The 17,543-nt window shown below is 36.3% G+C and overlaps 1 protein-coding gene across 1 annotated transcript in view; it reads right to left on the reverse strand.

Moving 5' to 3' along the window:
- Nucleotides 1-16,496: 16,496 nt before the first annotated feature.
- Nucleotides 16,497-17,543, reverse strand: part of emc8 (ER membrane protein complex subunit 8) — a 21,332-nt gene continuing 20,285 nt past the window's right edge. Inside the window, exon 5 of the mRNA XM_028809835.2 lies at nt 16,497-17,181. Coding sequence (XP_028665668.1) covers nt 17,022-17,181 — 160 coding nt within the window. The 3' untranslated portion in view covers nt 16,497-17,021. The remainder of the gene's footprint in view (nt 17,182-17,543) is intronic.

The raw sequence follows: 17,543 nt of genomic DNA on the forward strand, positions 1-17,543 counted from the left end.
TACTAACAGCAGTAACCCGGAAATAAAAACTTTATCTGACGTCACTCCCGTCTATTAGTCTGTACGAATGTCTGACGTGTTATAAATCCTGCGCCATCTGCTGGAAAGGGAAAACAATTCTTTGAATGTGTGGAATAGTTTCCTGACAGCCATGCTCCCAACCCAGTTTACGGCACAACTATTGCTTAAGGCGTTTATCAGGAACCCTACGGTCGTCCGACTCGTAAGCATTTTTATTCGGTTGGAGCTTTGACACCTATGAATGTTGTTAAGGGTCACAGAAGCGGTATCAGTTTTCAAACGATAATTTGATACATTGTTTCTTAAACTGTGGGACATGTTTGTTATGATTTGCCACATGCTTTCGTAGTAAAGTCAGCTGAGTTCGTCCATGCGCCCTCCATTTAGTATTGTATTTATTGTGGTAGTATAAAAAAACAGCGCCGTGGACGCATCGCAAGAGTTAATTCCTCCCCACTTCCCCTACCTGTGAAACAATCAGATTGAGATGACCGACAAGCAAACACATTTATAAGAAAGTGTGAGAGGGGAGGAAATGACGGTGAAGTCTGTCAGGTGAGGGGGACCAAGGCTCTTGAAATACTGAAACGAGAACAACGGATGCGACACAAGAATGAGACCATTTTCTGGGTGTTAAGAAGGGCAAGTGAATAGCATTGGAGTATATACTCGTATAGTCTGGTGGGTGCTTCATCGCGAGTTCTCCGTTACAATTGATCAGATTCTTTAGCAAAAAAGGTATTGCATTGTTTAATGTGCTTAGTGAGCAAGAATTCCTTCTCATTACAGTGTTTTAAAATTGTTCGATAAATTTAAATCTGTTGGTAATGTCAAGGATGTGCTTAACCCATTGAGAACTGTAAGAACATCCGAAAATATAGTACTGGTGGTGACACAAGCTGTAGACATTCAGCGTCAGGCATTAAACATTTCAAACTGGACTGTTCCAGTCAACCTAAATGTATCTTGTCGCCCGTATAAACAAACAGTGCATGTATTTGTAGGAATAAGGTATAAACTCTTTACAAATTCTATTGAATTGTTAAAAGAAAAAGGGAACATGTTGAAGAATTTGCAAACTCATATAGAAGTCAAGCAAAATTACACCTTATATTGGCTAACTGAACAGATTACAATATACAAACTTTATAGGCAGCTCAGGTGCCTAAAGAAGGGGCCCGAGTTGCCTCGAAACCTTGCATATTGTAATCTGTTCAGTTAGCCAATAAAAGGTGTCATTTTGCTTGACATCTTACTGCATCTACAGTTAGGTCCATAAATATTTGGACAGAGACAACTTTTTACTAATTTTGGTTCTGTACATTACCACAATGAGTTTTAAATGAAACAACTCAGATTTAGTTGAAGTGCAGACTTTCAGCTTTAATTCAGTGGGGTGAACAAAACGATTGCATAAAAATGTGAGGCAACAAAATCATTTTTTAACACAATCCCTTCATTTCAGGGGCTCAAAAGTAATTGAACAAATTAAATAACTGGAAATAAAATGTTCATTTCTAATACTTGGTTGAAAACCCTTTGCTGGCAATGACAGCCTGAAGTCTTGAACTCATGGACATCACTAGATGGTGGGTTTCCTCCTTTTTAATGCTCTGCCAGGCCTTTACTGCAGCGGCTTTCAGTTGCTGTTTGTTTGTGGGCCTTTCTGTCTGAAGTTTAGTCTTCAACAAGTGAAATGCATGCTCAATTGGGTTAAGATCAGGTGACTGACTTGGCCATTCAAGAATTTTCCACGTCTTTGCTTTAATAAACTCCTGGGTTGCTTTGGCTGTATGTTTTGGGTCATTGTCCATCTGTACAGTATCATGAAACGCCGCCCAATCAATTTGACTGCATTTAGCTGGATTTGAGCATACAGTATGTCTCTGAACACCTCAGAATTCATTCGGCTGCTTCTGTCCTGTGTCACATCATCAATAAACACTAGTGTCCCAGTGCCATTGGCAGCCATGCACGCCCAAACCATCACATTGCCTCCACCGTGTTTTACAGATGATGTGGTATGCTTTGGATAATGAGCTGTTCCACGCCTTCTCCATACTTTTTTCTTGCCATCATTCTGGTAGAGGTTGATCTTGGTTTCATCTGTCCAAAGAATGTTTTTCCAGAACTGTGTTGGCATTTTTTAGATGTTCTTTAGCAAAGTCCAATCTAGCCTTTCTATTCTTGAGGCTTATGAGTGGCTTGCACATTGCAGCGCACCCTCTGTATTTACTTTCATGCAGTCTTCTCTTTATGGTAGACTTGGATATCGATACGCCTACCCCCTGAAGAGTGTTGTTCACTTGGTTGGCTGTTGTGAAGGGGTTTCTCTTCACCATGGAAATGATTCTGCGATCATCCACCACTGTTGTCTTCCGTGGACGTCCAGGTCTTTTTGCGTTGCTGAGTTCACCAGTGCTTGCTTTCTTTCTCAGGATGTACCAAACTGTAGATTTTGCCACTCGTAATATTGTAGCAATTTCTCGGATGGGTTTTTTCTGTTCTTGCAGCTTAAGGATGGCTTCTTTCACCTGCATGGAGAGCTCCTTTGATCGCATGTTGTCTGTTCACAGCAAAATCTTCCACATGCAAGCATCACATCTCAAATCAACTCCAGGCCTTTTATCTGCTTAATTGATAATGACTTAACGACGGACTTGCCCAAACCTGCCCATGAAATAGCCTTTGAGTCAATTGTCCAATTACTTTTGAGCCCCTGAAATGAAGGGATTGCGTTAAAAAAATGCTTTAGTTGCCTCACATTTTTATGCAATCGTTTTGTTCACCCCACTGAAATAAAGGTGAAAGTCTGCACTTCAACTGCATCTGAGTTGTTTCATTTAAAATTCATTGTGGTAATGTACAGAACCAAAACTAGAAAAAAGTTGTCTCTGTCCAAATATTTATGGACCTAACTGTATAATGGCTAACACGGTACAACACCCTACTACTACAAACTCATTTAGAAAAAATATATTATTATACTAATTGTAGAGCTCGTTTGAAAAATGTTTAAAAAATTTATTTATGGCAAAATAAACTAAATTGGTTAGTTATTTTGACTTTGCGCCCCATACTTCCTGGAACTAGCTCCAGGCCCCCCACAACCCTGCTAAAGGATTTAGTGGGCTTAGAAAATGGCATGGTATTGTATTCCATTCCATATCTGACACCAAAAGTCAGAGTACTAAGTTAAGTGACCATTCATACTGTCCTCGCAAAAATAAACACATCCTTGCGCAGCATCCCTAGAATTTCTTTTTCCCAAGTTTACTAAATGTTGAACTAAACTCTGACAGTGATATACCTCAGGAATCTATTCCGTTTTGAATTTTATTATTCTTTTATTACCTGCTCACTTAGCTCGGCCACCCGTGGGTTAGGTTTACCAGATATACAATTTAAAGACATTGTTATTTTCATGGGAATTGTTACATATGCATTATTTTCACTTTTACTTTACAACTTTAGTAAAAACAATATTTGGAATTAATTTTTCTTCAAGATCACATTGAATTTTGATGCTGTGTTTGGACTTACATCGTGACAACGCATCGTATAACTGCCCGTTGAGTGAATATTGTTTCTTTCTCTCCGATAAATAAAACAACTTTTTCGAATGTTTTTCCATGCTCTTTCTTCTTCGCTTTGTCGTTGACGTGTGATCTAAAACGTATAAAATTATTGTCCTGATAAAATTTTTGTAAGAGCACAGGAAGTGTGTCTGCCACTAATATTCATACGACTAAGAGCTGAGAGGACAGGAACTGTGTCTGACAAAAGTATTCACACAACTAAGAGCTGAGAGCGCAGGAACTGTGTCTGACAAAAGCATTCACATGACTGAGGTTAGATGACCGTGGTCTTGTTTGAAAATAGTTGTAAGTAGGATGCGACTTGAAAGAATCTCATGTTAAAAGTCTCCATCTCACAGGACTTCATTTCGCACCAACGTTTTTGGAATCTTTTAATTCTCACTTGGAACACCAAATCCTTTTTTTGAGACTTTCGAATTTTCGTACTTCCATTATCTCTAACCATCTTTGCATGTGTACTGCGCCAACATTTTTTAATTCTTTATGACGTTCTACTTTGTCATCTACTCTGTCCTTTATTCCCAGCCCGGGCGTGGTTAAATCTCTTTCTCGCGTGACGTATAAGTGTCTTTCCGAGAAGGTCACGTCTCGACCAAAGATTTTTTTTATATAATAGAGAAATGTGCCCATTGTTATTTATCTGTTTGTGGCTCAACTGTCATTATGATAATGTTTGCTTCTTTGGTGTCAGTATGGTACTTATTTTCTTATTTGGGTCCTCATATTAAAAGTTTGAGAACCCCAGATCTAATAGAGGAAATTGTTTCTTTAAAATTTGCAAAAATCCTGTGACAGGCCAAGTTCAGTGGTGTTGTGAGATAGGTGCCATATCCAGGGTACCACAACACTAACAGAAGAAAAAAAAGTCATTTTAAGGGGAGCCTAATGAGATGTTTGTACCCCTGTAATTTAGAGACACTAAAGCGTCATCTTCTTTTTAATTCTGATTTTTTGGTGTTTGCTGCCTCTATCTTGCCATTTTTGCTGCAGACTGACTTAGCACCCTATAATTTATTTTACAGGATTAAACACGTCTTGCAGTTTGGGGTACAAGTTATGCATTACAGTTATTTAAAAATATAACATCTACAAAATATTAAGCTAAATTTAATCCTTTCTACATGGACCCTTATATCCCTGAAATCATGTCTAATTTTAAAAAATTGAAAGTTTGTATTTAAACATATAGATTGGTATTTTAGTATAATTTTGTCAGTATGTTAGACAAAGGTCACATTCATAGCGTCAATAATGCCAACTTACTTTGTGCACTCTGTGAAGTTGTTTGATTCTATAGCTCCTTTCCTGGCTAGGCAGACATTTAAGTCAAATTTCTCCTTTTCCTGATTCATAAATCATAGTAAGTTGCTTGCATTCCGAGTCAGAGTGTGCAGCAGCAGGAGAGGCAACACATGGGGGCTGGAGCTAAAGCTTAAATAGCCCAAAAGCCTGACTGAGGAACCGTTGCCTGATACTACTGGAAATCGCTACCGGTTAGAATATGCAGTTTCTTTTTAAAATGTCTTTCAAACTGAATGTTTACAAGAAGGCTCAACATACAAATAGACAAATCAGTTGTTTCCTGTATAACCTTGCTGATTGCTTCATAATTATCACAGCAGTATTTTTTAGAGTTTTACAGATAAGCAATTTTACTATCATTATTGCATTGTATCATTAACTTTCCATGTGTTTCCCCTTGGGACTCTCCATATTTATTTTGTAGTGGTGACTTGTTGGTTCCAGCCATATGATGCAGGTAGAATTTGGTTTTGGGATAGGCTGTGGCTACCCACAATCCGTAAATGGAAAGGTGGATTTTAAAAAGTAGTGGATAGATGTCAACCACTTACTTATGTCTTGTGCAAATAGCAGACTGGAGTTGAAGTCCAGGTGGGCAGCTAACACATTATCGTAAATACGTTCTCAGTGCTGGAAACAATAGCCTGTTACTTATGATTGCTGTATAGACAAGATTATAGCTGAAATATCAATTGAAACTATTAGGTTTCCTTACACCAAAAGTCTAAACTGTTGGCCCACAGAACAAAACTGAATGAACAGTAGAGGTCTCCTTAAATGGAAACTTGGTCTCTGAGTGTAAGATGTTGTGGCATTTATTGTTTCCAGTGGAATAAAGCTAGAAAGGGATAGCACTTATGGTACAGTATTATGGGTTCATCCCAAATCTTCATTTATGTATTGAATTTTCTCATCTATGTGACATGGTAACATGGAATTGATGCCTTTCACAGTAGCAAGAAACAACTTGCATTTAAAAACTCTGAGCAGGTGGTAGTTTGTCAATGGATAATTTATTCCATATTCATAATCATTCATACTGGTCTATTTTAGGATTACCAATTAATATAATGGGAACGGTTTGAGATATTGGAGGAGGAGTGAAGTATCTGCAGAAAACAAAAAGGAAGGAACTTACAAACTCTGCAGACAACAACTGGACAGGATTTTAATAGAGTCTTCTCTAACTGTGGGGTACCAGTGCTAATCACTGTGCCACCATGTAATCTCTCAAGTGCAGATCAGGAATTCAAATTGAATGGAAAGATTGGCATTTGTTTATGAAGTCACTAGTGTATTCAGAGGACAGATAATCAACTGGATGTCCAGCATTTACATTATGAATTTGTTCACAAAGGGTCAAAGAAGTATGTACCAGTATTAAGAGGTCCAGCCTCTGTGTCTGGGAAGTGAGGCATAGTGGTTAAGCATTTGGACTTCAAACCCTGAGCCTGTGGGTTCAAATCCTGCTACAGACATTGTGTGACCATGAGCAAGTTGCTTCACCTGCCTCTGTGCCAATTGGAAAAACAAAAGAAATGTAACCAGTTGTATCTCAGATGTTGTAAGATGCCTTGGGTAAAGATGTCAGCCAAATAAGTTAATGATAATACAGAAAATCCTTTGAGTAAGTCAACATGATGGCACTCTAATTAGTGCTTCTTTGGTTCCAATTCTTTGCCATTGTATGAATGGTGTCTGCCTGGTCTCCTGGGCCCAGTTGTTCAGTAGATCTAACCTGGATCAAAATGACTGAGATTTTGAAATCTCTTTATATGTCATCCAGAATCATATAATCCATCTTACTTTTGTCTTGTTTTTTTCAAAGCAAAATTAGATTGAATTACTCTGATCCAAATACAAACTTTTCAAGATTACCAGTGCTCTAAATGGGACAGATAGAATAGCCAACATGGGGTCACTCAAAGTATATGTATTTGAAGAAACAAAACACAAATGCAGAAAACAATATGCATCTGTGTTTACCTAATATTAACAATGTTCAGCAGCTCCAGCTTGTAAATAGGATTCAGCAAAACCCTGACACGTCGAAATGATTCCTTTGGCATCTAGCATGACTTGGCACATTACCCAGGAGTTGTGGGGTGCAGCATAGTCTACTATTAAAACAATATCTCCTGGTTCAAAATTACTTCTTGGTGTAAGCCATTTCTGATGTTCTTGAAGTACACTGTATTGGCAAATACTCTTTAGACCATCGTCTCCAAAACAAATCAGCCATGTACTGAACTTGCTTCCAGCATCTTCGAGTGTACTGGTCATTTTTAGAAAAAGAGTCCAGGAGGCATGCTGAGCTGTGTCTTCAGCAACATTAAATGATTGGGTGTGAGTGCCTCCAAATCCTTTGGGTCATTTGATGCCCTTGTGAGGGGTCTGTTGTTGATGAAGGCTCAAGTTCCAGTCTTGGTTTCCCCTCCAGTAGATGTTGCCACACTGGCTATAGCTGTAGATGTTACTCCACGCACTTTTTTGATATACAGGATATCTGGATGCTGTAAAGAACATGTCTGACACTTTATTCTTTCTTTACAATTCTTACCAAGGTGCCCCTGTTTGAGACAATAAAAGCATAAACCTTTAGATTTTAAAAAGTAAATTCTTTCTTTGTGTGGCAGTTCTTTGATTTTACTACATTCAGAAAGGGTATGCTGGCGATTGCAGAATACACAAGGCTTTTTAAATGCACAGACATCAGTAATAGTCTTTTTGACCGAGGTTTCTTGAATCCCCCTTTCAGTAGCATCAGAAATACTTGTATTGAAAATACTTTCTGATCCATGACCGCTGTTCAGGGGCATGGAACCAATCACACAGTGATCCTTACAGAGGGCCGCAGACACTGCAGGAGTAGTCCATCGTCACTACCATTTTGGCAGGAGAGAATACAATCAAAGTGTGGATATGTGGAGCATATAAAACCACTAGAGCAATACACCACTGAAGAACGTTATGCTCGGTTTCGGTATGGGAATGCTGATATTAAGTAAATTGTAGATCTTGTCAGGCTAAAACTTCAACACAGAAGCAGAAGGAGTCACAATCTGTCTGTGGAAGAACAGGTCCTCATTGCTCTGTGCTTCTGTGCATCTGGGTCTTTCTACCAAGTTACTGGTGACAGTATAGGAGTGGACAAATCAACTGTGAGTGATATGGTGAAACTTATGTCAAACACTTTGGCCAGCCAGGGCAATCTTTGTTTCATTTCCAAGAGATGACCAGATTTCCCAGACCCAGTTCTTACTTTTGGGGAAAATGCCCAGCTCTATTGGGGTTTTGACTGCATTAGTGTATATACAAGCACCCCATGAGAGAGAGTGGGAGTACATCAACAGAAAGTGTAGGCACGGTATAAACATACAACTTGTGGGTGATGCTGACTTCATGATCACAAATTGTGTCATGAAGTGGCCCGGGTCTCTCCATGATGTGCGTATCCTGGGGAAAAGCACCATATACAGAGAGCTGCAAACAAACCGATCAGATGGCATAATATAATATAAGGAGACGGTGCCTATCCACTCCTACCGTGGCTGATGACTCCTTTTCATACACCAAACACAACTGAGCAGGCATGCTTCAAACTCTGCTCACTGCAGCATAAAATGTGCTATTGAGAGTTTAAATGGAGTTCTGAAGAGGCGCTTTGTATGTCTTAACTACTAGCAAGTGGAAGCACAAGGAGCGTGCAACATTAATATTTGCCTGTATCGTCCTGCATAATATTGCTAACAAGCAGAATGTCCCTCTCTGCAATGACGTTTATGATGCACTTGAGCCTGCTGAAAACTTGGGACACGCCTCCGGCCTTCTCTCAGAATGAGAGACTTACTGACATGCAATGAGGTGTCAAATTAAAGTTCAAACTGAATAATTGTTTGATTTTTGACAGCTGTTTGGAGGATTATTGTAGGGTGTCAAAATCCTTTTATTTTACCTTATTCTAGTGAAAGGTGTAATAGCCTGATTTCTACTTTATCTTCATCACTGTAATGATAAACATATCAAATGCAAAATATAAATAAATGTGTATATACTACATGATATAAATGTTGTTTATTTGACCAATTTAAATTTTAGTCAGATTAAGCAGGTTTGAGAATATTTTGTTATCTTTTGAGTATTCAGATGGTGACCCTTAAGCCTGTTGACCCTTAAGATGTGTAAAGGTGAAAGCCTCATGGAGCCAGTTTTGGGACAACGTAATGAATATATATCACAGTAAATTTCCAGTAGATTTCTCATCTCTTGTTAATGTTACATAAACTAATCAACACTATAAAAATGTTTCAAAGATAGCAAAACAGAGAATGAGAAAAAAAAAACAGTTTTCTGATACTGGCAGTTTCATCACTATCTAAATCAGGTCTTTAAGAAGCACCTATCCTGTGTAAAAATCCCAAAGGTAGTTAAACCATTTTATGAAAGTGTTGTTACTGGAGATTTATGGCCTATTATAAATTAGACGTTAACACAGCAAGACTCTAGTAACTTCATAATGAAAAAAGAAGTCCCTACTGATCCATAAAAGTAGTCCATATGGATTGATATCATTAAGTAAACCTATAATCATATGTATATTAAAGAATAAACTCTTTTCTCAAATCCCCAAATAGTTGCCTGTGTGTTTCTGCTGCTAATAAACTTTCATTTAGATATGTTAGCCTACTCTCTTTAATGGCTATTTGTCAGCTCTTTAATATTCACAGCTGGTGGTGTTTAGTGAAACAAAATGAAAGTTGATCTAATGTTTAGATCTATTTTGCTTTACTGCACCTTCATTTTTCAGCTCAATAGTAAAATGCTACCTTAGCATCTTCAGCTGGATGATGCTGCTGGTTGGTACATTTTGACCAGCAAAACAATTTTAGTTTTAGATAATATAGATTACTTAAAGGTCAAAATAAAACACAGTAGGTTATTTGTTGTGTACTGTACTTGAATATTAGCCATAATGTCCTTATACCCTCTTGCTTCTGAGACAGACTCTCCCATAAACCTGAATTGCATTAAATATATTCAGGATATGGATGGATAGAACAATGGATATTTCTTTGTGCATCAACTGAAGAGCAGTTGGGTTGGATTTATATATTCAATTATAATGTAACCTTCACCACTGGATTCATCTTCACTTGCAGGTGAGCTCTTTGCTACAATTCAGTTATGCTCAGAACCTGATCACTTCAAGTTGAACTAACTATTCTCTACAGAAATGCATAAATTAAGCTCACAGACATAGTAGGCAAAACAAGTTCGAATGCTATAAATTAGCAAGACTCGAGCCAAAGGTATGTCCCATACTCAGAAAATGATTTGGTGGATAGCCATCGCACACAGCTCAGCCTAACACTGCCACATTAAAAATGTGGGGTTTTTTTTTAATATATGGAACTAACTTTTCACCAGAAAACAAGTTCTATTAAATATCTTAACACCAAACATTTTGTTTAGAAGTATTGATTATTACATAAGCATGCATGTTTGTAAACTTTGGGTATTTTTAACCCAGAACGTCACTAGGGCTTAAAATACTATGTAAATGTGATTATTCCCAAGTCAGACTCTGAAGGACATGTAATGATCTGCTTTACAGTGTTAAGCCCAAATAACCCTTGTGATACTATTCTGCTGCCATCTACTGAATGAAATAACATCATACTGAAACAAGTCGTGAATATTTCTATTTTTTCCAACTCTAAAGTAAAGTTGGCTTTCAACCAACACACAATTGCATATAAATGAGAATGTAAAGTCAGTTTTAGAACAAACTGAAACATTAGTTGAATCAAGCGATAGTGATGAAATTGTAAATTGGTCATTGGACGTTGACATGGATAATGACTGAACCACCATGTTATGCCTGGGGTATTCGGTCATCTCAAGGTTCACTGTGGTGCAAATAGATGCATGGCAAAAAGGCAAAATGTCTGTGATCAGACAAGGAGAAGAAAGACGTTATCCCCCTAAGCAATGTTCATAATGCAGCAATTGTTGTTTGTTTCAGGGAAAATGTGTTGCTCACTAAGACTTGCACTGTGGTAGCCTATAATAACACAAGGGACATACTGATAATGCAAATCAGGCAATGACAGTGTACAGTTTTAGGCATAAACAAAAGAAAAAAATACAAGAAATGTGCACAAAGAAACATCTACAGTGTACTATATCTGCATCAGTACTGCAGTGGACAATAGACATATCTTTCCTACTTACTGTATTTATGTTGACATTTTGGTATTTACATGTTTATGTTACATGTAGCAACATTTTTTTTATTGTTTTCTAGGGGGTAAACATAATGCTAATGAGGCTATGGAAGCAATCATTTTATTGTACCCTGCTACTCTTCGTGTGTTCATCTAATGGTAAATAAGGTGAATTGAAAGTAGGCTGAAGTTCTTTGTAGTTTCCTGGATGATTTCACACTTTACTATTGAGGTGATTTTATCAGGACAGCATCTTTTGGGAATATGCTCCAAGTCTTTTCTGTTTCAAGCCCAGGTCTGAAACTGTGGCTTGGTTGAGCCCTATAGTCTTGAAATAAACTTTGATATCATCATCTCTAGCCCGATATACAGGATTTACTTTCCAAGGGGTGTCAAGAAAGGGTTTTTTTTCCTAGAATCAGTGCTGCAATAACTTCTGTTAAGACTTTGACAGCTTAGGTTTGCTAAAAGATTTGCACAGCAGGCCCTTGACATCCCTCCAAGTGTACTGACTAAAAAAAGGTAGGTAGTCCATTTCTTGCATTTAATCTGCAGTGTCAATGTATTTATCTTTGATGTATCAGACTCAGATGCAATTAAATATGATTAAGAGGTGCATGAAATTCTGACAATAATGCAGTATTGTATTGTATTGTGAATTTCCCCTTGGGATTAATAAAGTATCTGTCTATCTAGTATTAAATTTAAGCAGCATTCAGGAAATCCAAGAGTTGGCTAATATACCGTATCAACAACTGAACTACATCCAAGATCCCCATTCCTTATGGTATTTAATTTAAAGAATGACATGTTAATTACATTTTAAAGATGTAATAATATTGAAAATGTTTACAGTTACTCTACAATAAACTGGTATAGAAATCCGTTAAATGCCTTGAAATAAATTATCTAAAAAAAAATAAAGTATGATACATTTAATGTCATAAACTAGGAGTTGACAGAAATGGAATATACAGTTGTGCTTGAAAGTTTGTGAACCCTTTAGAATTTTCTATATTTCTGCATAAATATGACCTAAAACATCATCAGATTTTCACTTAAGTCCTAAAAGTAGGTAAAGAAACCAGTTAAACAATGAGACAAAAATATTACACTTGGTCATTTATTTAAGGAAAATGATCGAATATTACATATTTCTGAGTGGCAAAAGTATGTGAACCTTTGCTTTCAGTATCTGGTGTGACCCCCCCCCCAATTGCAGCAATAACTGCAACTAAACGTTTCCGGTAACTGTTGATCAGTCCTGCACACCGGCTTGGAGGAATTTTAGCCTATTCCTCCGTACAGAACAGCTTCAACTCTGGGATGTTGGTGGGTTTCCTCATATTAACTACTTGCTTCAGGTCCTTCCACAACATTTCGATTGGATTAAGGTCAGGACTTTGACTTGGCCATTCCAAAACATTAACTTTATTCTTCTTTAACCATTCTTTGGTAGAACGACTTGTGTGCTTAGGGTCATTGTCTTGCTGCATGACCCACCTTCTCTTGAGATTCAGTTCATGGACAGATGTCCTGACATTTTCCTTTAGAATTCTCTGATATAATTCAGAATTCATTGTTCCACCAATGAAGGCAAGCCATCCTGGCCCAGATGCAGCAAAACAGGCCCAAACCATGATACAACCACCACCATGTTTCACAGATGGGATAAGGTTCTTATGCTGGAATGCAGTGTTTTCCTTTCTCCAAACAGAACGCTTTTCATTTAAACCAAAAAGTTCTATTTTGGTCTCATCCATCCACAAAACATTCTTCCAATAGCCTTCTGGTTTGTCCACGTGATCTTTAGTAAACTGCAGACGAGCAGCAATGTTTTTTTTTGGAGAGCAGTGGCTTTCTTCTTGCAACCTTGCCATGTACACAATTGTTGTTCAGTGTTCTCCTGATGGTGGACTCATGAACATTAGCCAATGTGAGAGAAGCCTTCAGTTGCTTAGAAGTTACCCTGGGGTCCTTTGTGACCTCGCCGACTATTACACACCTTGCTGTTGGGAGTGACCTTTGTTGGTCGACCACTCCTGGGGAGGGTAACAATGGTCTTGAATTTCCTCCATTTGTACACAATCTGTCTGACTGTGGATTGGTGGAGTCCAAACTCTTTAGAGATGGTTTTGTAACCTTTTCCAGCCCGATGAGCATCAGCAACTCTTTTTCTGAGGTCCTCAGAAATCTCCTTTGTTCGTGCCATGATACACTTCCACAAACATGTGTTGTGAAGAGCAGACTTTGATAGATCCCTCTTTAAATAACACAGGGTGCCCACTCACACCTGATTGTCATCCCATTGATTGAAAACACCCGACTCTAATTTCACCTTCAAACTAACTGCTAATCCTAGAGGTTCACATACTTTTGCCACTCACAAATATGTAATATTCGATCATTTTCCTCAATAAATAAATGACCAAGCATAATATTTTTGTCTCATTTGTTTAACTGGTTTCTCTTTATTTACTTTTAGGACTTGAGTGAAAATCTGATGATGTTTTAGGTCATATTTATGCAGAAATATAGAGCATTCTAAAGGGGTCATAAACTTTCATGCACAACTGTAGTTACAATAATATTAAAAAGAATACCATAACACTAGAGTTAGGAGTGCTGCTGGCTTACACTGCTTGGACACAAATTTAATTTCTGGTAAGGCTGGCTTCTTTGTACTGTTTGTCAGATACGTATAAGCTTTCTTTCTAAATGCCTGGTCCCTTCAAAGACATGGTATGAGGTTGAATGTAGATGAAATAGCATCCCTTGCAGAGTTCTGCCAGAGAAGACAAACTATAATATTTATACAAGGCTTTTCTTACTTTGGAAAGCATATAAAATGAAACAGCAAGTCCACGGAACAAGTACCACTCCATAAAATATTTATTGTATGTAGAATAAACTTTAATCAACTTGGGAGTCTTTGTCATACACACAACATGTAAACAAACATCCTACTAAAGCACACAATCTGAAATGTATCAAGTGTACCATATTCACAGTAAAGTATCATCATCTAGGTTAAACATCAACTGAAAGTAACACATGCAAATCATTTATACATTGCATTGCACTACTCTAGGATTTTAATTTTCAAAATTAAATACAATACATTCATTCAGGCACAAAGAAAAATGAATGTGTGATATTCTCTTGAGACTAAATGAGTTTTGTTTTTATAACAGTTGATTCAATTTCTGCCTGAAATAAACCAACATTATGAGGAACTACTGAAAACAGTGGCATTAATTTTTAAGTGTATCTGTAGTTTAACAAAAGTGGCTTTGCCATTTTTAGAGTCTGTACCATTCATTAACACTTACACAGTAATAGGCTTTCTGATATCTGCTAAAATACTTAATGCAATTATTTTTCAAAAAAAAAAAAGAAAACAAGTAACTAGTAAGTCACAATTCTCTCAGTATCTGAACTTTATTTTAAGATGATATCTGACCTGCAAAAAGACATGTCCATTTATAAAAATACAATGTAACCAAGTGTTTTCTTATAAGTGAAATACTAGGATTCAGCAACTACAATAGGCTTGTACGGACAACTCCATATCTGAATATAACTAGCAACTGTTTCTGACTTTTGCCTTATTTTATGTGTGAAAAAGGAAAAAAAAAAAAACACAACTAATGTAACCTAATCTCAGATAATATATTAGCAACCGCTTTACAAAGAAATAAATAATAAAAAAATCAATTTATGGAACATTCTCCAGGATTCATTTTGTAAATAACTCTATATACTTAAAATACTTCAGTTGGTTGACTTAATATAAAATGATTTCAAATCATCAAAATCAATTTTCATAGTTATTTTTAAAACCATTTCCTTTTGTGTTTTGCAGAGTTTAACTCTCACTCTTTAAACACATTCTCCTAAAATTGGAAGCAAGCTTCTACGGGTTATATTATTTAGTAAAAGTGCAATAAGCTTAATTCAATAAAGACATGCTCTAATTCCATGTAGCGCCAGGAATATTCTAAACATGTACTGCAAGAACTGATCTAAATGGGAATACTTAACTTATTTTTTTTTGTAACAGGAGATAAAGTAAGACCTAATTAAAAATATAAATGTTCACAAACTGTGTGCCAGTGCAAAATATCTTTCAACAGCAGCTCACCAGGTCTGATCCAAAAGTATCTAAGCTACTGTTTTTGTCAGCAGAAAATGTGCCACGATCAGTTGCATTGGTAAAACCATAAGGAAAGAACAACAATTTCAAAATAATATTATTAACCTACAGTTAAATTTTACATCAACTGCACTCTCAAAATGGGAAAGACTGGAGTGATATTTTATACTGTCCAAACACAAAGAAAATGTAGGAAGTGTGTGTATATTATATGGTGCAACATGTTTGGGAGTTAGTACAACACTGTATGTGACCTTCCTGGCTGAAAGGATATCTTCTCCCAATATACAATACTTTGAGGCCCAGTTTAAGACTTTATTGTGATGGCTCCATACATTCACAATAGGGTAGTCACCAACAGCCTTGTTAGTGGCCTAAACTGTAAATGCAATAGTAGTTAACTTAAATATGGTGTTAATATTAAAGTGACAAAAAGAAAGGTATTTAATAATTGGGCAATATTGTTTTTCTATTAAAGCAAATGTCAAAATATAGCGTATATACAGAGAGAGAGAGAGAGAGAGAGACACACACACACACATTCTCATCCCTTTAAGAAAATTCAAAAATGTTATTTAAAATAAAACAGGCCTAGAAACTCTACCAAAAGAAATTACAATGTTATAGCATCAAAATTCATTAATCTAAAAAAGCTATTACACACAGCATTTCAATTTAGGAAAATATATTAAAATATAAAATCCTCAGTCTTGGGATCTTCTATATCATCACAGAGTCATGATCACTTTTTCTCTTTAAACAGTACATATTAAATCAGGCAGCTTACATTATTCAAGTGAGTGTTGCTTTCAAGTAAACTCCTTCAATTAATACCAAGTAAAGGGACCACGTTAAACATGTTTAAAAGGGTCAGGAACTGAAAAGAAGGTGAAGGCTGACTGGCTGAAGGTACAACATTTTTTTGTATTTGTTCTACTTTCTAGGCTTTCTTCCTTAAAAAAAAGAAAAATTAAAAAAGCCTACTGATTACAACTCATAATACAACAATGCTAACTAAAATAAAGTCATGTAAGGTATCTTTGTACCATGACAGTACAGAAATCATGTTTATATAACATTTAACCTAACAAACTATTTGCAGGTTTCAAAATTTGAATATTATTTAACAAGAGCCTTTTTTTCATTCAAAAGTTGTTTTTTTTTTGTTTTTTTTTATATATAAAAGGGTCATGAACCTTCTACATGTTTGTTTAATAGATTTAGGAATATCACTTCAAAAATAGAGTAATTACTTTATAATTACCATTATAGTTTTACTATTTTTTATGTAGATTACACTTAATCCAATGTACAGTATGTATTAATATTTTATAAATGCACTCTAACATACTGTATAATACTATGCTACAGAAATGTTACAGTATGTACATTATTATTATTAATTGCTCATGGCTTTTGTTAACAATGGAGGGGTGTCCTTAATGATAAGAACCACTTAAATATTTTTACATTTCTTTCATTTATTTTACTTACCTACAGTAATGGCAAAAGTAACTGTTTAAACTATGGCTTTTAACTAAAATTCTTTTATTTTTCCTATTAACTGAATAATTAGGTTGAGTCTTGTTTAGAAAGCTCTAGAGTTATCTTGTCAAAGTGTTACTGTATATGCATTTATTGTTTATGCAAAAAAAGCTTACAAAAAAATGGATCGAGTCCATTTTGGCTGGAATTCAACAGGTCTATAAAAATAGTTTAGCACAGGTGTAGGACGGCTTTGTTAATCTCTGGGTTTGTCCAGTCATTTCGTAGGTCATCCAAATGGTTGTCAAAATCAATCAGATTCTCATAGGACTTTCCCTCTAGAAGTACAGCAGTGATCTTCTGAGCTTCGGACCAATCCTCATAGCAATCACTATAAAATGAAAATGAGAAAGAGAAAGAAAAAAAAATTTGTAGGTTGATGGGTACTAGCCTTGTCTGGTCCACAAAATATTTTTTTCCAGGAAACGAAACCACAAATCATTAGAAATTAGATATGCCTATATAAGAACATGACACAAAGTAAAATCAGATGAACTGCCTACTACTTAATGTATTAATCTGAATAAAACCTGCTACTCCTAGGAAATAAATTTAAGGCCATTTTCTAACTTCTACAGTAAGAGTTTCTTTTTTAAGCTTCTGGTTCAATATACCCTCAGTCTGTGAAGACAAGCAGACATTGCTAATTAAACAATTAAAAATACATCACTACTGCAAAGCACTTTCAGCTAC

This window comes from Erpetoichthys calabaricus, chromosome 9 (genome assembly GCF_900747795.2).
Source record: "Erpetoichthys calabaricus chromosome 9, fErpCal1.3, whole genome shotgun sequence".
NCBI lineage: Eukaryota > Metazoa > Chordata > Cladistia > Polypteriformes > Polypteridae > Erpetoichthys > Erpetoichthys calabaricus.